This window comes from Haliotis rubra, unplaced genomic scaffold (genome assembly GCF_003918875.1).
Source record: "Haliotis rubra isolate DU_JTF1 unplaced genomic scaffold, ASM391887v1 Scf273, whole genome shotgun sequence".
NCBI classification, from domain to species: domain Eukaryota; kingdom Metazoa; phylum Mollusca; class Gastropoda; order Lepetellida; family Haliotidae; genus Haliotis; species Haliotis rubra.
This window is the reverse complement of record NW_025766814.1, coordinates 170,737-193,192: the sequence shown is the minus strand read 5'-3', so window position 1 is coordinate 193,192 and position 22,456 is coordinate 170,737. Positions and strand designations below refer to the sequence as shown.

The 22,456-nt window shown below is 40.3% G+C and overlaps 1 protein-coding gene and 1 pseudogene across 1 annotated transcript; both read right to left on the bottom strand.

Annotated features, from left to right (window-relative positions):
* Window positions 1–519: 519 nt before the first annotated feature.
* On the bottom strand, window positions 520–6,106 carry LOC124280765 (alpha-L-fucosidase-like). Its single transcript, XM_046716743.1, has 7 exons — window positions 5,728–6,106; window positions 5,395–5,501; window positions 4,863–4,993; window positions 3,440–3,573; window positions 2,836–2,933; window positions 2,072–2,204; window positions 520–694 (listed from the first exon to the last, which is right to left on the bottom strand). Exons 1-7 carry the CDS (start codon window positions 6,102–6,104, stop codon window positions 520–522), a joined length of 1,155 nt encoding a protein of 384 aa, XP_046572699.1. The 5' UTR covers window positions 6,105–6,106.
* Window positions 6,107–14,054: 7,948 nt separating this feature from the next.
* Window positions 14,055–17,672, bottom strand: LOC124280746 (annotated as a pseudogene).
* Window positions 17,673–22,456: the final 4,784 nt, after the last annotated feature.

Genomic DNA, 22,456 nt, shown 5'->3' with positions numbered 1-22,456 from the left:
TTCTCTCTGTGTGTACCTGTAGGGAGACCATACCATAATAGTGTAAAACAACAATTATTCCATGGGATATCTCACCCTGAGACCAAGGTCGTGACTTTAGCATGTACACCAAGGTGGTGACTTTTATAACAAGTACACAAAGCAAAGTCTTTCTTGTAATCAACAAGTCCAAATCAAACATAATCACTATGATAATTAAACTGAAATAGGATACAGCCTGGAGAGATTTAGACAATAACAGCATTCGCAGACAAGAGTTATCTGCTTTCTTATCATGTTATTATTGATTTGTAACTACCGGGCTACGTATTTATCAAAGGTGGTGCTCAGAGCTATGTGGTTTAGAACAACCATTTACTAAGGACATTATTAACACTTCTTTGAATTTCCCTTTGGAGAAAGACACGGATAATGGCATTATAACTGGAATGTGATGGAATATAGTGTAGAATAAGGCATAAATCACCTACTGTGATAGAGTCATTCTGTGCCAAGCATGGTGTGGAATATATAAATTACTTACCAAACCCCTGGTGTGACTGTGTCATTCTGGGCCACCCAAGGTTTGGAGGCGTAGATAGCCTCTCCATTCACCTTCAGCCATTCTCCCATCTGACGCAGCCTCTCCTCATAGATGGCACTGATAATGCCATATTTGGTTGGCCCCACATTAATCAAGAAGTTCCCTCCACAGCTGAAAATTAAAATAATAAGTATAAAACACTATGAATTTTGCTGTAGTTGTTGTGATGATGGATTTTCTACTTTCTTCCCTTTCATTGTGATATATATACAGTGAGACCTCGGATATCCGGACACATTCGTTTTTACGTAAATCGTCCGGATAATTGAATATCCGGATATCTTAATTTTTGGTTTTCATACACCTCAAGGAAAATCCAAACTGTTTATGATCATCAAGCGTTTATTGTACATGTATAGACAATCAAAAACAGCATCACAACATAACAATCATACCTTTACAATTACTTTTCCTTGGCTGTCACTGCCTAGCGCTTGTGTTTAGTAGGTTGACTAGCCATTTGTGATCATTTGAAAGACCAACTCACTTGAATATCGACACACTGCACTTTTATTGCTTTGACTGAATAAACAACTTAACAGTTAGAACTCAATGGTTAACTCAGTGTCAGCTAGGCCTTCTAATCACCACCAATACCTTGATGATCATTAATCCGGATTAGCCGACCATGTCTCGTGTCAAAACACGTGGGACTCTCGCACTTCCCTTCACACGGTTAGCGGTAGATCAAAGCTTCGTGCGGATAGGTGAGTCAATTTTGTGTTGATTTAGCCGGTTTGTTTGTAAAATGTACCGTCCGGAAACGGAAACCGAATATCCGTTATAGACAGTCACTTTTATAACGTAAGAGATTGGTTTTTTTTCTATAAATTGACCGGAAGGCGAGGTTTCCGGATATCTGGGGTCCGGGTATCCGAGGTCTCACTGTACACAGATACATGGCTGAAAAAAATCACTGTTGTGTGTGTGTGCTATAAAATGTAAACTGGACAATTAAAACTAAACTAAGTTTGATGTGTGAAGCTTTCAGTTGTCTCAGAGTGAAAGCATGATCCCTGTCTATTCCATATTTTGTCATCATTTTGTGGTTGTGTCGATCGTCAGATAACTGGAAGCAGTTACCCCAGTCCCTCCACATTCATCACAACAGTGTTGGACTGTTTTTTACAAATGCTGAAAAGTCTTAACTAAACTGAAGATATAGTTTACACTTGCTGATGTGGAAATGTTGATTTTGAATGCTCAGGGCTATATACAGCACCTGATTGAAGCTTGCTTCATCCCTACATGGTCTGTGCAATGTTCTCGTGTTTGGGTTATGTCAACTTAATTTTTCCAACCCTTACATTCTCAACCGACAGATACTACATTCTTAGGATACTCACATTACATTCTCTGCAGAACCATCTTATGTTTTCAGCTGGCATACCTTACATTCTTCATACATCCTTTATATTTTTAGCAGACACATCTTTCATTCTAACCACACACTTAAGTGAAGACACCTTACAATTTGAGTGTACGCACCTGACAGTTTCAACCAGCAGTGGTATAATATCGTCCATGGTCAGATAATCATGCAGGACAGCCTCCCGACGGAATCCCCACGAATTTCTGTCAATTGTCATCCCATTCTCCCACTTCCTTGGCTGAAGTACTCCTTTAGCACATGAGAAGAATCAGTTTAAGTTTCATTTGAAAGTTAATGGACGGACATTATTCTATATGAAATTTGATTTGATAATGTTTGAACTTCAGAATTTACTGAATCTATTTATTCATCAGCTAAGCATAATCTACAAACAGTGATACATTTGAGATTAAAATATTGCATCAATGCAAGGGAATAACCAGTCTCAATTATCTGATGAAACAGATGGCATTTGGTGGAAGGAGCAACAGAATAGTACATATTAAAGGAATGGAACACTGGGTAAGAATGTTCTGCTGTATTGGTAGAACCCAACACTTACACCCAAACAGTTTGCTCTAAAATGTAAGCAGTTTCTTTTTTTCACATTTCAATTGACATCATTTTTTATGTTTAACAGAAGGTAAAGATTCGTAGACACCCATCCTGCTTGTATACTTTCTTCATGTAGGAAGGTTGGAGGATAGCCAAGTGGATAAAGCATTTATTCATCACACAGAAAGGTCTGTGTTTGGTTCCCCACATGCCTACAGCCCATTTCTAGTGTTCCAACCATGTCCTTGCTGAATCATCTCACACACTCCATCAACCACCCCCACACACACATTCATTCCTTTGATGAAATATTTTGGTTTATTACCTGGATTGTACCTGTCTTGGCATGTCAAGACCCCACCGTGATGACACATGTCCCCCTTTCCCCATCTGTCATTGGTGACAATCTTATCCTTCACTGGGCTGCAAAGAGGAAAAGTTGAGAAGATTGATGTGTACACCATTATACAAAATAACCAATTCATATCGCTAGGTAATGATTTCTTGATTCCGAGTCAACTATACCTTGGTACTGGCCAGAGTATATGACTATCATTGCCATATACAAGAACTGCCAAAGGTATGTGCAAAGGTCGTAAAAGTTGAGTGAGGCAAAAGAAATTGATTTGGTTTCTGTAAGTCATTCTTTATAATTTCATTTTCAAACCCAGCTAAAAAAATGTATGAGAAAAGGGATATAGATACTGTTCAGGGTGAGCAATGGGTATATATAATACTGCTCTCATGATAAAGAACATACATTTGCTGAATATTATCCATGGAATGATGTAAAAACTTCATTGTTTTTGCAGAGGTTATTATTGCACTGAATGATGAGCTACCAAACTCACCAATGTTAGCTTTCACTATATTTACACAATATCACCATGTAAATGGGTACATAGTATCCCAGCACACAGGCTGTGTACCTGTCATTGTACAGCCAGGCCAGGAACTCCTTGGAACCCCAATAGGTGTCCGGGGCCTCCCAGTCTCCATCAGAGTCAATAATGTCTGGCTTGTAGGTGTTTATAAGCTCGTACAACTCTGGCATGGTCTTTTCCTGAAATTGATTTGATTTAAATGGAATGAGATGCTGTATATTCATGGTACACCCTGTGATAAAAAAAGGGTTTAATGCTCCAGACCAGTTCTATATGAGCTCTACATGACAGATATGATTAATTCCAATTATGAACCAGTTAAAAAATGACTGAGTTTGGTTTTACGCCGCTTTTTAGCAATATTAGTATTGGTGGGCTACATGCTGTTATATGATGGGAGTTGGATCAGGGCAGCTAATCAACCCTGTCACTGTGTGTCGTCATGTCCATAGATGTTCTCTTCTTATTCTTAGAAGATAATTTGCATGAGTTAGTAATCATGATCGTGATTGGTGACTGACTGACGTTTGGTTTCACGCCGCTTTTAGCAATATTCCAGCAACATTACGGCGGGGGACCCCAGAAATGGGCTTCACACATTGTACCCATGTGGGGATTCGAACCCGGGTCTTTGGCGTGACGAGCCAACGCTTTAACCATTAGGCTACCCCACCGCCCAGTTAAAAAATGAAGTGACTGTAAGATGTGTAGATTTTATCTGTTTCTTGGATGTTCAACCAGTCAGTGGCTTTTATCAGTATCATCTGTTGGTGCAGGAAGTCTAGTAGTTTGGTTTTTTGTGACGACAATCTTGACCTTTCATTATGGTTCATTGGAACACCTTACCTAAATTTCATCATTGCCAATATTTTTGCAATTTGGCTGTCATTGCACTGAAATAGTCTTTGGATTTATCAGAACCAGAAGTTGTGTAATCAGACCATGGAAGTGACATCATGGAAATACTAATATGAAGATCCGAAGTGATTGTTCATGTGCCATCCGTCTTTATGTTTCCCTTTGCACATCGCTGTCATCACTCAAGGATTACTATATGCTGGAAGGTATTCAAAGGAATGAATAAACTGTAGTTATCATTATGTATAATTCTGAGAATACTACCACTGTTGCATCAGGAGGAGTCCTTCCCAAGTTCCGCCACCATATATCTGGAATATTGCTGAGTGAGGCTTTAAACAATAAACCAACCAACCAATCCTACAGATGGCTGAAAGTGAAGAGATTGTTTTCCAGGGTGATGATAGCCACATTGCAAGAATATTGGCAATAAAATGAAGGTAGTGTTCTCAGAATGATTTGATTTCTGGTGTCCTGCTCTGATACTATTGGCAAAGTGCAAAAATGTGATAAAAAGACATACTCCTTCACTCACATCATTTAGCTCACCTATCCTAAAACACATTGTCCACTCTGACAATTCATCAATTATATATATATCGAAGCAGACCTTAACAAATCTGGTGGTGGTGAAGTTGTTGGCCTTGTCCTGTACATACAGAGGGTGGAACCACTCAAACAGGGAGTGATACAGGCCAAAGTGGAGGTCTGTCTTGCTGCGGATGGCCTGGGCCAGCTCACCTGAACACAAATGTATTCATCAGTGAATGAAGCTGCAGTATTCCTGCTAAATACGAAACTTCTGTAAATAATTAAATCTGGGCCTGACAATCCACTGATTGATATTATGAGCAATTATTCATGCTATTTGGTCACTGAGTCTGACGGGGCAGTGGGGTAGCCTAGTGGTTAAAGTGCTTGCTCGTCCCCAGCCGTGATATTGCTGGAATATTGCTAAAAGCTGCGTAAAACCCAACTCACTCACTCACTCACTGAGTCTGGCCATGTGATGTATTATGTTGCCTCTTATGACAGGCCAAGGCTGCTAAGGACCTAATCTAAGCTACAATCCTGAGACAGATCATTACACTGACCAAACACATACCTGTATCCACTGGAATATATAGCATACAGCTTCTTACCCACAATGTCTCTTTTTGGTCCAACCATCTGGGAGTTCCAGTTGAAGGAGACATTGGTTGGCCAGTTGCAGAAACCTTCATGATGCTTGCTTACAAACACAACATACCTGCAACAGACAATCATGGTATTAAATTTGAGAATGGTCTGGCTGGTGCACTGAACACATATGCAAAAATCAAAGAGTGTAACAACACAGACTTTATGTCCCATATTACCAATTACATGTATTATAGACATTGCTACCAAAATTAAGAAGTAGTTGTGCAGTCTTGATTCTTAATGTTTGATTACCAGGAACAGCCTGAATAGTAATAGTAGCAGTCATCTCATACTTAGCTCCAGAGTCTACAAATAGTTCCGCCCATGTGTTGGCATCATAGAATTCAGCTGTAAAATCTTGAGCAAAGTCTGCATAGGTCCAGTCTGGTTTGTAGTTCTTCTTCATGAAGTCTGTAAAAATCGCATGCTTGTCCCCCTGCCAGTATTCCCAGAACCACTCAGAACCAAAACTTGGTACTGAGAATACTCCCCAGTGAATAAAGACTCCAACTTTAGCTTCATCGAACCATGATGGAATTGGGCGGGAATCTAGGGACTCCCATGTGGGTTCATAGCGAACTTCTGGAGTTGCTTCATAGTGTAAAGAATTTGCGTTGATAGCAACAATGATTGTCAGAAAAATAAGCAAACGAGCTGAAGTGGTAGCCATTTCAACTGTTGTGATATGTATTGCCTTTAAGCTCTATGACCCTGATAGTTATCATTTCTAGATATGTTTGTGTATCTGGGTAAAGGTTATGATTGATAGAGATATCAGCATTCGGACCATGACCCACAATTAAATGTGCTGACAACTATTAGTTTTGAATTTCAGTTATTGATTTATTTAAAAGGTTAATACTTTGAAATTTATCAAATTTCTTGCAAGTTAAAGAGAGTACTCAGGAAGTTATTCAATGTTATGTGCACATTTGTTTAATCAACCATCAAGGCCTCAGTAAAGCTTTCAAAATGTTTTATGGCAGTTGGAGAACATTTTGAAATGAATGCATCAGTGACAAAAATTATGTCAGATGCAATTCTCTTTTTGTATCATACGTTCCCGAATTATTTCAGGTAAATAATTGACTAGACTTTGCATATGTTTATGATGGGTACCACTGATGGGGCATAGTGATTCATAAACACATGCTCTGTCATTGTATCGTATGGTGACAATCACAGGATTGTCTGGTTCAGACTCCATTTGGTTACAAACAACATCGTTCAGCTGTAATACTGCTGAAACAAATATATGCTCATGCTCACTAAATTGTACAATTGACTCTTGAATGTGGAAAGGGTTTTGTCACTTCCATTCTATACTTCAAGTTCATCTTGTCACCTTATTCAAAACACAGGTTGAATAATGAAGTCAGCATGTTTTTTCTTCGGATGTTTTACATCTACTCATTTACCCTGCCCTCACTATGCCCAGTCACAGAATTTATACCTAGGACGCGTTTACGTCATTTTTTTTTTTTCACCTTTTTCATGAAATGCTGACAACTCATAAAAACCAGCAGAGTTTATTTTCATCCTTACCTGCAGAGGTTCTTTTGCTTGACAAACTCTATTTTTGAAAAATTGTGTCCACTTTGTCAATCCCATGCTGACAAGCAAAACCTTACTTGTAGGTTTTTATCCAATGTCTCCAATTTGATGATCTGGCCGCAAGATGTGCAAGGGTGAGATAACACTGCATCAGACTGTGGAGTGACTTAACACCATGCTGATTTAGTGACCTCTTTAATCATGACTGAAAGGTGTTCAGATGTAAGATATGCATCAGACCATGGTGTCCCTCAACACCTTGCTGATTTAGTAACCTCCTTGATCATGACTGAAAGGTGTTCAGGTGTAAGATATGCATCAGACCATGGTGTTCCTCAACACCTTGCTGATTTAGTAACCTCTTTCATCCATACTGAAAGGTGTTCAGATGTAAGATATGCATCAGACCATGGTGTCACTCAACACCTTGCTGATTTAGTAACCTCTTTCATCATGACTGAAAGGTGTTCAGATGTAAGATATGCATCAGACCATGGTGTCACTCAACACTTTGTGGTTTAGTAACCTCCTTTATCATGACTGAAAGGTGTTCAGATGTAAGATATGCATCAGACCATGGTGTCACTCAACACCTTGTGGTTTAGTAACCTCTTTTATCATGACTGAAAGGTGTTCAGATGTAAGATATGCATCAGACCATGGTGTCACTCAACACCTTGCTGATTTAGTTACCTCTTTCATCCATACTGAAAGATGTTCAGATGTAAGGTAAGCATCAGACCATGGTTTTCCTCAATACCTTGTTGATTTAGTAACCTCTTTCAACATGACTGAAAGGTGTTCAGATGTAAGATATGCATCAGACCATGGTGTCACTCAACACCTTGCTGATTTAGTGACCTCCTTTATCATGACTGAAAGGTGTTCAGATGTAAGATATGCATCAGACCATGGTGTCACTCAACACCTTGTGGTTTAGTTACCTCTTTTATCATGACTGAAAGGTGTTCAGATGTAAGATATGCATCAGACCATGGTGTCCCTCAACACCTTGCTGATTTAGTTACCTCTTTCATCCATACTGAAAGGTGTTCAGATGTAAGGTATGCATCAGACCATGGTGTCCCTCAACACCTTGCTGATTTAGTAACCTCTTTCAACATGACTGAAAGGTGTTCAGATGTAAGATATGCATCAGACCATGGTGTCCCTCAACACCTTGCTGATTTAGTAACCTCTTTGTATCATGACTGAAAGGTGTTCAGATGTAAGATATGCATCAGACCATGGTGTCAACCTCAATCACCTTTCTGATTGAGTAGCCTCTTTCATCCATGACTGAAAGGTGTTCAGATGTAAGATATGCATCAGACCATGGTGTCACTCAACACCTGTGAGAACCTATGCATCAGACCATGGTGTCAACACCTTGCTGATTTAGTAACCTCCCTCTTTATCATGACTGAAAGGTGTTCAGATGTAAGATATGCATCAGACCATGGTGTCACTCAACACCTTGCTGATTTAGTAACCTCTTTAATCATGACTGAAAGGTGTTCAGATGTAAGATATGCATCAGACCATGGTGTCACTCAACACCTTGCTGATTTAGTAACCTCTTTTATCATGACTGAAAGGTGTTCAGATGTAAGGTAAGATATGCATCAGACCATGGTGTCCCTCAACACCTTGCTGATTTAGTAACCTCTTTAATCATGACTGAAAGGTGTTCAGATGTAAGATATGCATCAGACCATGGTGTCACTCAACACCTTGCTGATTTAGTGACCTCCTTTATCATGACTGAAAGGTGTTCAGATGTAAGATATGCATCAGACCATGGTGTCACTCAACACCTTGTGGTTTAGTAACCTCTTTTATCATGACTGAAAGGTGTTCAGATGTAAGATATGCATCAGACCATGGTGTCACTCAACACCTTGCTGATTTAGTTACTTCTTTCATCCATACTGAAAGATGTTCAGATGTAAGGTAAGCATCAGACCATGGTGTTCCTCAATACCTTGTTGATTTAGTAACCTCTTTCAACATGACTGAAAGGTGTTCAGATGTAAGATATGCATCAGACCATGGTGTCACTCAACACCTTGCTGATTTAGTGACCTCCTTTATCATGACTGAAAGGTGTTCAGATGTAAGATATGCATCAGACCATGGTGTCACTCAACACCTTGTGGTTTAGTAACCTCTTTTATCATGACTGAAAGGTGTTCAGATGTAAGATATGCATCAGACCATGGTGTCCCTCAACACCTTGCTGATTTAGTTACCTCTTTCATCCATACTGAAAGGTGTTCAGATGTAAGGTATGCATCAGACCATGGTGTCCCTCAACACCTTGCTGATTTAGTAACCTCTTTCAACATGACTGAAAGGTGTTCAGATGTAAGATATGCATCAGACCATGGTGTCCCTCAACACCTTGCTGATTTAGTAACCTCCTTTATCATGACTGAAAGGTGTTCAGATGTAAGATATGCATCAGACCATGGTGTCACTCAGCACCTTGCTGATTGAGTAGCCTCTTTCATCCATACTGAAAGGTGTTCAAATGTGAGATATGCATCAGACCATGGTGTCCCTCAACACCATGCTGATTTAGTAACCTCCTTAATCATGACTGAAAGGTGTTCAGATGTAAGATATGCATCAGACCATGGTGTCACTCAACACCTTGCTGATTTAGTAACCTCTTTAATCATGACTGAAAGGTGTTCAGATGTAAGATATGCATCAGACCATGGTGTCACTCAACACCTTGCTGATTTAGTAACCTCTTTTATCATGACTGAAAGGTGTTCAGATGTAAGATATGCATCAGACCATGGTGTCCCTCAACACCTTGCTGATTTAGTAACCTCTTTAATCATGACTGAAAGGTGTTCAGATGTAAGATATGCATCAGACCATGGTGTCACTCAACACCTTGCTGATTTAGTGACCTCCTTTATCATGACTGAAAGGTGTTCAGATGTAAGATATGCATCAGACCATGGTGTCACTCAACACCTTGTGGTTTAGTAACCTCTTTTATCATGACTGAAAGGTGTTCAGATGTAAGATATGCATCAGACCATGGTGTCCCTCAACACCTTGCTGATTTAGTTACCTCTTTCATCCATACTGAAAGGTGTTCAGATGTAAGGTAAGCATCAGACCATGGTGTTCCTCAACACCTTGCTGATTTAGTAACCTCTTTCAACATGACTGAAAGGTGTTCAGATGTAAGATATGCATCAGACCATGGTGTCACTCAACACCTTGCTGATTTAGTAACCTCTTTAATCATGACTGAAAGGTGTTCAGATGTAAGATATGCATCAGACCATGGTGTCCCTCAACACCTTGCTGATTTAGTAACCTCTTTTATCATGACTGAAAGGTGTTCAGATGTAAGATATGCATCAGACCATGGTGTCACTCAACACCTTGCTGATTTAGTAACCTCTTTTATCATGACTGAAAGGTGTTCAGATGTAAGATATGCATCAGACCATGGTGTCCCTCAACACCTTGCTGATTTAGTAACCTCTTTCATCATGACTGAAAGGTGTTCAGATGTAAGATATGCATCAGACCATGGTGTCCCTCAACACCTTGCTGATTTAGTAACCTCTTTCAACATGACTGAAAGGTGTTCAGATGTAAGATATGCATCAGACCATGGTGTCACTCAACACCTTGCTGATTTAGTAACCTCTTTATCATGACTGAAAGGTGTTCAGATGTAAGATATGCATCAGACCATGGTGTCACTCAACACCTTGCTGATTTAGTAACCTCTTTATCATGACTGAAAGGTGTTCAGATGTAAGATATGCATCAGACCATGGTGTCCCTCAACACCTTGCTGATTTAGTAACCTCTTTTATCATGACTGAAAGGTGTTCAGATGTAAGATATGCATCAGACCATGGTGTCCTCAACACCTTGCTGATTTAGTAACCTCTTTTATCATGACTGAAAGGTGTTCAGATGTAAGATATGCATCAGACCATGGTGTCCCTCAACACCTTGCTGATTTAGTAACCTCTTTAATCATGACTGAAAGGTGTTCAGATGTAAGATATGCATCAGACCATGGTGTCACTCAACACCTTGCTGATTTAGTAACCTCCTTTATCATGACTGAAAGGTGTTCAGATGTAAGATATGCATCAGACCATGGTGTCACTCAACACCTTGCTGATTTAGTAACCTCTTTCATCATGACTGAAAGGTGTTCAGATGTAAGATATGCATCAGACCATGGTGTCCCTCAACACCTTGCTGATTTAGTAACCTCTTTAATCATGACTGAAAGGTGTTCAGATGTAAGATATGCATCAGACCATGGTGTCACTCAACACCTTGCTGATTTAGTAACCTCTTTATCATGACTGAAAGGTGTTCAGATGTAAGATATGCATCAGACCATGGTGTCACTCAACACCTTGTGATTTAGTAACCTCTTTTATCATGACTGAAAGGTGTTCAGATGTAAGATATGCATCAGACCATGGTGTCCCTCAACACCTTGCTGATTTAGTAACCTCTTTCATCCATACTGAAAGGTGTTCAGATGTAAGGTATGCATCAGACCATGGTGTCCCTCAACACCTTGCTGATTTAGTAACCTCTTTCAACATGACTGAAAGGTGTTCAGATGTAAGATATGCATCAGACCATGGTGTCCCTCAACACCTTGCTGATTTAGTAACCTCTTTAATCATGACTGAAAGGTGTTCAGATGTAAGATATGCATCAGACCATGGTGTCCCTCAACACCTTGCTGATTTAGTAACCTCTTTTATCATGACTGAAAGGTGTTCAGATGTAAGATATGCATCAGACCATGGTGTCCCTCAACACCTTGCTGATTTAGTAACCTCTTTTATCATGACTGAAAGGTGTTCAGATGTAAGATATGCATCAGACCATGGTGTCACTCAGCACCTTGCTGATTGAGTAGCCTCTTTCATCCATACTGAAAGGTGTTCAAATGTGAGATATGCATCAGACCATGGTGTCCCTCAACACCTTGCTGATTTAGTAACCTCCTTAATCATGACTGAAAGGTGTTCAGATGTAAGATATGCATCAGACCATGGTGTCACTCAACACCTTGCTGATTTAGTAACCTCTTTAATCATGACTGAAAGGTGTTCAGATGTAAGATATGCATCAGACCATGGTGTCACTCAACACCTTGCTGATTTAGTAACCTCTTTCATCATGACTGAAAGGTGTTCAGATGTAAGATATGCATCAGACCATGGTGTCCCTCAACACCTTGCTGATTTAGTAACCTCTTTTATCATGACTGAAAGGTGTTCAGATGTAAGATATGCATCAGACCATGGTGTCACTCAACACCTTGCTGATTGAGTAGCCTCTTTCATCCATACTGAAAGGTGTTCAAATGTGAGATATGCATCAGACCATGGTGTCCCTCAACACCATGCTGATTTAGTAACCTCTTTAATCATGACTGAAAGGTGTTCAGATGTAAGATATGCATCAGACCATGGTGTCCCTCAACACCTTGCTGATTTAGTAACCTCTTTTATCATGACTGAAAGGTGTTCAGATGTAAGATATGCATCAGACCATGGTGTCCCTCAACACCTTGCTGATTTAGTAACCTCTTTTATCATGACTGAAAGGTGTTCAGATGTAAGATATGCATCAGACCATGGTGTCCCTCAACACCTTGCTGATTTAGTAACCTCTTTCAACATGACTGAAAGGTGTTCAGATGTAAGATATGCATCAGACCATGGTGTCACTCAACACCTTGCTGATTGAGTAGCCTCTTTCATCCATACTGAAAGGTGTTCAAATGTGAGATATGCATCAGACCATGGTGTCCCTCAACACCTTGCTGATTTAGTAACCTCCTTAATCATGACTGAAAGGTGTTCAGATGTAAGATATGCATCAGACCATGGTGTCCCTCAACACCTTGCTGATTTAGTAACCTCTTTCATCATGACTGAAAGGTGTTCAGATGTAAGATATGCATCAGACCATGGTGTCCCTCAACACCTTCCTGATTTAGTAACCTCCTTGATCATGACTGAAAGGTGTTCAAAGGTGAGATATGCAACAGACTGTGGTGTCACTTGTAACCTTGCTTATGGAATAACCTCTTCCATCATGACTGAAAGATGCTCAAAGGTGAGATATGCATCAGACCATGGTGTCACTTGAAACATTGCTGATGGAATAACCTCTTTGATCATGACTGAAAGGTGCTCAAAGGTGATATATGCATCAGACCATGGTATCACTCGATAGCATTGCTTACATGCTTCTTTGTTTATATCTGAAAATGATCAGATCTCGAAAAAGAACTCTTGTTGTTAAAATCCATAACATTATATTTCACATGCATGTCAACATATTATGTCGTAACTTTCAGGATGTGACTCGCATTATCCATGTTAAGCATGATAATTCTGTGACACCTTCTCATATCAAGGGAGCTAACCCTTGCTCTTACATTTGTTGTCATGTCAGGTTTCTTTGGATTCAATATGTGTAAGAAGTTGAGAAAAAAGGACAGAAATTCTGGTCATAATGTTTGTATATGCAGTCAAGGCAGCATTCTTTTTTGAGAAAAGGTTTTATTTGTAATACAAAAATGTACGTTAAGTAGCAAATGCATTTATCTGGGCCATCTTATTGTCAAATATGTTATGGAAAAGGTCTTCTTTTTAATTGTCAACAATTTATGTCATTTTTAAGGCCCATCCAAACCATTTGTGTCATAATGAAGACACATCCCATTATCAACCATATGTTTATATCCTTGCAAAGACCCATCCTGTTGTGAACCATTTATGTCATCTGCAATATAAATCTAAAACATTGACCCATGCCCACTGACAGAAGGCATCTTCCATAAGGTTGACAGGGATGGGTTTTAGGGATTGTGATGCTGATTCCTTTGGGTTGTTCTGAAAAAAGCATTACATGTTTGATACCAGGAGATCCTATCCATATTAATCTTGTTTTCTTCTATATTAACCTTTAAAGACCCATCCTGCCTTCATGTGTAGCCAATCTTGTTGAGGGATGGGAGGGATTGTGATGCTGACTTTCATTCTGCCAGTTTTGGCAAAGCTGATCCAAGGATGAGTTGACCTGGTTGTGGCCAGTTGAGGACAATGGCGTACACTGTCCCTTCTCTCTGTGTGTACCTGAAAAGATAGGAATTTGATGTATGTCTCAATACAAAAACCAAAAAGAGCACTTATAAACACAACATAAGTTATACTTTATTTCTCATAGATCCAGTGGTCGATAGCAGACAATGGTAAAGTTACTGGGCGGTTACCATTTCTTCCTTGTTGTGTTTACAATGAGATCTTTAATAATGTTAAATCTTTGGGATTACAATTGTCGGAAACTCCTGGTGTGACTGTAATCTGTGCCATTATATAAAGTACCACCCATGGTGTGACTGTGTCATTCTATGCCAATGGTGTACCTAAAGTACACTCCTGGTGTGACTGTGTCATTCTGTGCCACCCAAGGTTTGGAGGAGTAGATGGCCTCTCCATTCACCTTCAGCCAGTCTCCCATCTGACGCAGTCTCTCCTCAAAGATGGCACTGGAATCATGCCATATTTGGTTGGACTGACATTGATTGCCAGGTTCCTCCACAGCTGAAATGATAAATATCAACCTTGAAAATATTAGCCTGAGATTTATATTTTATCATTGTTAAGATGCTTATATTTATTTTGGGCACAGGGGCCTTTCCTCTTAGCAAGAATTCAATGTCAATTCAAAATTAAAAAATTATAATTAAAAAAAAAAGAATTTAATGTCCATGATTGGATCCCTTTGGTCTGCCGGAAATTATAAAGAAATATCTCACTGACTGTAAAACTCACTGACTGGTTGATGTATGATTATGTAAGTACACACCTGACAACTTCAACAAGCCGTGTTATAATGTCATCTATGGTCAGATATTCTTCCAGGGCAACCTCTCGTCGAAATCCCCATGATCCCCTGTCAATTGTCAATCCACCCTCCCACTTCCTTGGCTGAAGTACTCCTTTAACAGGTAAAAGAATCATATGTATTGTCACAATGTTATTGTCCATGCAGTCATGATCACAACTATACTTGATAATCGGTGAGGGGTGGTTGGGTAGCCTAGTTGTTAAATCATTCGCTCATCATGCCAAAGACCCGGGTTCGATACCCCACATGGGTACGATGGTGTCTCCCGCCTTGATATTGCTGGAATATCGCTAAAAGTGGCTTAAAACCATACGCACTTACTGATAATCAGTGAAGAGATATTTTTCTAAATTCAAGGTGATCCGATAATTTCAGATTTTGTTGAGTGTAATCCTCAGTAATCACAATGTACATACAATAATATTTTGTGACTGCATTTTAAGCTTCTTTTTAAATTTTGAGTTTTCAGTGTACATGAACAATGTCAGTTCTCAAACGATCTTGTAAAATGTTACCTGGATTGAACCTGTCTCCACATGTCAAGAATCCCCCATGATGACATGCGTCACCTTTTCCCCATCTGTCATTGACGACAGCCCTATCCTTCACTGGGCTGTGAGAAACAAACATTCTGGAGATTGATGTTGCTGTGACGGGAAGTGCTGTCTTGAAATCCAGTAAAGACTTTAGAATACATTATGCATAATAGAAAGAAGTAACTTCTTATGAAGTAGTGTAATTGTTATGATTTTGAAAATAAATAAATATTTGGTCATTCACTTTGATTGCCAAAACCAATACTGGGTAACAGGAGTGCTGTGCTAAAGGTGGTGTGGTGTAAATATTTTGGGTTTTTTTAATTTCAGAAATAGTTTTACTTTATTGTACTTAATATAAAACATAATTATTTAAAAAACTCTGAAATACATATATAATGTAAAAATCTTATGAACACATTTGTGTTGAGATATTTATCTATAATAACATGGAGCAGATTGATTTGATTTGTATAAGCTGTTCTTTGTTTGAAACCTTCATAATTTTTCTTTTTCTCATCTAATGAAATTGTAAAAGGTTGGACTCCAGGCAATAGATGAACATACATTTCTAGAAAGATATGGGAACTCAAAGTCGTTTTGGGCCATGTTTTGCATTAAGTCACATTTATACAGTGTCCCAATATTGATGGGTGGCAATCCCATTAAGGAACACATACCTGTCATTGTACAGCCAGGCCAGGAACTCCTTGGAACCCCAGTAAGTGTCTGGTGCCTCCCCCATCTCCATCAGACCACAACAGGTCAGGCTCGTAGGTGTTCACAAGTTCATACAGCTCAGGAATAGTCTTTTTGCTGAAATATATTTGATTTTATTGCTTCCTGATTTCATATTCTCATATTGTAATGACAATAGATGTAATTGCTATGTCCAGATAAGCTTTACATGATAGAAATAGTGAATAACCGTCTGAAATGTATTTAGTTGAGCTGACCTCAGCAAACTTGGTGGTGGTGAAGTTGTTGGCCTTGTCCTGTAGATACAGAGGGTTGAACCACTCATACATAGAATGGTACAGGCCAAGGTGAAGATTTGTCTTTGACTTGAGTGCTCGTGCCATCTCACCTGTTGACAACATTAGGTGTTGAAATGAGAGAAACGACAAAAACATGCATCTTGGAGTCCAATGCTTTCTTTCCAAATTGAATGAATTGTTTTTATTCTGTTGTACAGAATTTGCCAGAACAGGGAAAGTTTCTTCATACAATACTGAGAAAATATATTTTAGAAAAGTAGTCGAGATCTTATGACTTGGATTGGAAATTGTAGTTGGAACATTTTTAGAAACTGGAATGAATAAATTGAACAATGAATAAATAATGTCTTGAGATTAAAATCAGTCTTAATGTATAATTACCAACAATATCTCTCTTGGGACCAACCATCATTGAGTTCCAGTTAAAACTGACATTCGTCGCCCAGTTGCAAAACCCTCCATGATGTTTAGTTATAAAGATGGTGTATCTGAAAACAACATGAACTGAGGTTGGCCAGGATCCATGGTTGAAGTTCAAATAGAGGCCACAGTGGAACCATGAAACCCAATGATTGGTTCCATTTACCAACACTACCAGGCTTGTTTTCACTGGGAATTGTTGGACACCACCAGAAATGGTTTCTCAGAGGTTTGCTATGACGCTGTGCCTTATTGTACTTATATGCACTCACTCACTCACTCACTCACCTTACTCACCTTACTCACTCACTCACTCACTCAACAGCCATGGAATAGTTGGGTTTCACTACAGCATCCACTCTCTCACTGAATGATTAACATCATACTTAGCCCCAGAAGCAGCAAACAATTCAGCCCAAGCTTCAGCATCGTAGAACTCTGCCGTGAAGTCTCTTGCGAAGTCAGCATAGGTGAAGTCAGGTTTATAGTTGTCCTGCATATACTGCACATACACTGGATTTTTGTCCCCTTGCCATCGTTCCCAAAACCACTCGCTTCCAAAACTTGGAACTGAAAAGATTCCCCATGACACAAAGACTCCAATTTTGGCTTCATCATACCATGTTGGTAATGGCCTGGAATCTAGGGACTCCCATGTGGGGTCGTAGCGAGTCTCAGTCTTCCTTCCTGAATGTCCATCTGCTGTCGCTGTTAAAGCTAGGAATATTAGGACAGTTATCTTTGTGCCCATTCTTGATGGGAGACCTGTGTGTTTATGATCCTGCATCGGTGTTTGATGATATCTTTAAGTGATTCTCTTTATAGCCAAATAGAGGTCAAGGGCAGCTAATATCTGATCAGGTGACTAAATGTTCAAGGTAAATGACAGACTGGATGATAATGGTTGCCCTTAATAGAGGGGTTAGAGCCAGAACCACTTATAACCACACAGGCACATTTCGAGAAACAGCACTCAAATGTTTGGACAGTTATAAAAAATAATAATAATCTATTCTTGTTTACTGTTTTGTAACTAGGTGACAGAGTATGCTGGTGCATTCATGTTACTATACAACCATAAATATAATCAGCCTGATTAAAAAACGAAAATAAACTTTAGCTTGTTCTGGCGTAAATGTAAAACACTCTGGGCTCTGTAAACATGAGAGCGAGAACCAGTTAAATTAGAAACACAGTGTATGGCTGTTAAGAATATGTTGAGAATATGTCTGTCCCAGAGTCAAGAATCCGGGTTATCTTTAAACAGGGGATTGTGGCATAGTTTGGGGATACGATTTCCCTGTGTTGCAGTTTCCACTAACTTGGGGAGCATTATCTTTGCCCCAACAATTGTATCAATGCGGAAGCCAACTAAAAGCAATGACATCTGATCTCAAGATCACCCATATCATCACAGCAGCCAACCACTGTTTCCTCTAAGCCCTGTAGCGGTGGGGTAGCCTAGTGGTTAAAGCGTTGGCTCGTCATGCCGAAGACCTGGGTTCGATTCCCCACATGGGCACAATGTGTTAAGCCCATTTCTGGTGTCCCCCGCCGTGATATTGCTGGAATATTGCTAAAAGCGGCGTAGTAAAACTAAACTCACTCAGTCAGTCAGTCTAAGCCCTGTAACCACGGTAAAGCTGCTTTAGGCAGTATCCCACACTCTCAGCTGGTGGCTGGAACCATTAACCAGCAGTAACTGCCTTTCTGTTATTGAATGCATTTTACTTATAGCTTGCCTTAAATTGTGCTTGTGAGATTTTATCTTCACATGTTGTTATCACTGAAGACATCAGTAATTGCTTAAACCACCTTCAAGACTTTCTTTTAGATATATTCATGACAACAGCGTCACAATACTTTCAACATAGTTCCACAATGCATCGTTACTGTGTACTTCTTTATTGAAGAATAAAACCAATTAATATAAGACATTATAAGTAATTATAGGCGTAAACATTCCCTCTGGGTTGTGATGGCCTTTTCCTCCGTCACTTGGTGATATGTTACAGACTACCTTAGATGAAAATAAAACTGTAATAACAAAGGGAGGTAATCCTTAACTAGATAACCCTTGCTCCCTTCGGATTACTTCCCTTGATGCTCTCCTGCCAGTGACTCTCTACCCATGTCATATTTTCCTCTGTACTCACTGAGTGAGGACGTGTTTTCAAGACTTCCTTGGATGCAACTTTTTGTTCAACTTCAACGTTCTACAGTATATTTAGGTTAGTACTGTCGCATTGTGATAAGGCAATTGTTTTTTTGCTATCTTCACTGTATAATTGACTTTAATTTCCAGTGTAAACTTGTCTAAATTTTGTCCTGCCATTTTGTTAGGCCACGTGCGTTCTTGAGTTATGTCTCAAAAGAAATGTTTGGGTTGTCAACGTTTGCAACCTGACAAAGATCCTCATTTCTTGTGTTTGGTGTGTTCTACTGATCCTCCATGTACATTAGCTACGCGTTGTCTGTTGTGTAAGGACTTATCTTAAATAGACTGGAAATCTATGAACAACGCTAGACTTCGCGCCAAAAAGCGTAAATTGCCGCCATCTGAACCACCAAAGAAATTTAAATGTAGTAAGCCGGCTACTCCGGATTGTGCTCCTCCCCCACCTGTGTGGGTTATAATTCACTTTCGGCTATGTTGGCGTCTATTAGGGTGGACATTAATTCCTCTTTTGGTTCAGCTTTAAAGGATCTGGAAAATAGGAGTTTTTCCAAAATCAAGGAGTTAAAATATTCTATTGTTGCTTCAAAAATGGAATGTCAATCCTCTCAGGAACCACTTGTAACTGATAACCGTCGATCTTTTCGGAAAATACCACGGCAAACTTAACTCAAACTGAAGAGTCGTTGTTAAACAAGGCGTTGCCACACTCAGATATCCACCGTCCCAGACAAGACCAAGGCGTCAAGGTCTGCCGGATTAGCGTTGGATGTAAATTATATGGGTTCCACGGGCCAAGAGCCACCCAATTATTATGTGCCATCAGATACCGCGGATGTGTTTCCTCCAATGGGGGATCACATCGATATTGACAATCCACCTCTGATTCCTATTTTTTCGGATGTAACAGAATCTGACACTCAAGGGGTTTATCCGCTTACTGATGCTCAAGTATCAATGCATGAGGGCATCCTCACTGTTCCATCTATGGACTCACAAGCTACTGATTTTATTCCGGGTTGGGCTTATTCAGAGAAAATCGCCTTACTACATGAATTAAAACCATGCACGGTGCCACCACCGTCCACGGCTGTATCCACGGATATTCAAGACGACCTCTGCTCTTCTGATTTATTACCTCCTCAGAAAGTCCCTAAGCTTTCATTGCCTCATTCTACGGTAGTACGCTCAGCCTTAGCGTCCTTTAATGAATCTCTCTCCAAGACATCTACTGTCTCGTCGTTACCTAAGACGCAACTTTGTCAGTCTTATGCTATTCATGATCGTGTCTTTCCGCCGGGCCTTCCTGAATTAGATAAGGACTTTGCGTCGTTGGACTCGTGCGCCTCTCGTTTGTCTTCGTACAAGATTCCAGTCTCTCAGAGGGACTTGAAGGATATTGATCATGGGGCTCGAGCTTCAATAGACATTTTATCCTATATCAATTGGTTCGCCTCAGGAGTTCGCCAACTCCTCCCGCCAGTGTTTGACGACTATTCAGGCATCAAAGCTGACACCATGGTAGCTATGTCCGCGCAGGAAACGGCACTAGCCCACTCTTTCCTGGATGTAATTTATCAGGCCGTTTCGGATATATCTTCCACCCAAGTTAACATTATGGGTCGCCTAATGGCCCTAGAGCGTGCCTTCATGTTGTATGGAGTTAAAAACATTCCAGATACCGCCAAGGATGAACTGTTTCAACCACCTATACAAGCTACTTCTCTTTTCAATGGGAAATGTACTGCTGCAGCCTCCTCTCAGGATGCTCAGTTTACTAGGAGCTTAAATCAACAATTAGCATCTGCCTTATTGGCACAGAATCGTCCATCTAGGTCTCTTACCTGTGGTAGAAGAGCTTCATCGCTATCTCGTTCCTCCCCCACCTCGCTATCAGCATTCGGCATTCGATAGAGCGACCTCTCAATCTGATACATCTCGTTACATTCATCAGCGTTAATACGCCTCAAACTTCGAGTACGATCCTCCCGGGGGATTCGAGCCTCTCGCTCATTCTCCCATAGACGTTGACTCATTCACTCCCGTCAATCAAATATCAATTCCTGTCGACTCAGAAACGACCCCGGACATGAATATGATTATGCATTTTCAACAAATGATTCCAACATCGCCTGTGCAACGGCGCCTCTTGTCTATCAAAATTGGGCTCAGATCACAGGCGATATCTGGATTCTTTAAGTGATCTGGACAGGGTATTATCTACAGTTCGATCGTGTACCTCCACTAATGGTAATTCCCATAGGTTAGGCATTTTTTTTACCTGAAAGGCCAGCCTATCAGCCACTCTCTCGGCCATCCAACAATTGATTGTCAAACAAGCCATTGTGGAGTTACCTCCTCAGGATTGTTCTCCAGGGTTCTATTTTCCGGTTTTCCTGGTACCAAAGAAGGATACACCGGAAATGAGGATGATTATCGATCTCAAAATTCTCAACAAACAGTTCTTCGTCGTCCTCCCAAGTTCACTATGGAATCCCTTCGCAATCTTAGCAAGCTTCTTCCTCCAAATTCAAAGTTTACCAGTCTAGACCTAAAAGATGCTTATCTTCACGTGCCTATACATCCTCAGTCACAGAAATACCTCCGGTTTGCGGTCAACGGACGGCGGTTTCAGTTTCGAGTCCTTCCATTCGGTGTATCTATAGCTCCATGGCTTTTCACGATGATCATGAATCCGGTGCTCCACTTCCTTCATCTAAGGCATGTGGCTATTCACGGTTACCTGGACGACTTTCTGAATCATCACACGTGTACTAGCATACTCCTCAGTCATACCGAATTTGTGATCCATGTGATTTCTCATCTGGGATTTCTAATCCATCCCGACAAGTCCGAACTTGTTCCAACACCACGAATCAAGTTCTTAGGAGCCATCCTCGATGCCTTGTCTTGCCATATTCTACCCGATCTGAATTGTTGGATTTCGGTCAGAGATCGTTATTATCCATCTCTTCAACAGTTCTGCAGTGTCTCTCAGAACTTGGATGTCACTAGTCGGTTCTCTAATGTCCATGCAGGAGTTCACATGTCGTGGCCGATTGAATCTTCGATTTACTCAGTGTTGGATCAATCAATGCAGGTCCAGAGACCTGGATTTGGATGTGTTCCCTCCTATGCCGGTCAAGCGTGAGTTACTTTGGTGGACAAGGGAACACAATGTTCTTCACGGAGCTCCCTTTCGCATCCCCGATCCAGAGGTAACTATTTATCACGGATGCTTCGCCGTGGGTTGGGGTGCACACATGAATGATCTCCAGATACAAGGTTCTTGGAATCTGTTGGACCAGACATACCATATAAACGTGCTCAAACTACTTGCAGTTCTTCGAGTTTGGACAGCTTGGTGGCCTCACCTTCATCACAAGTCAGTAATGAT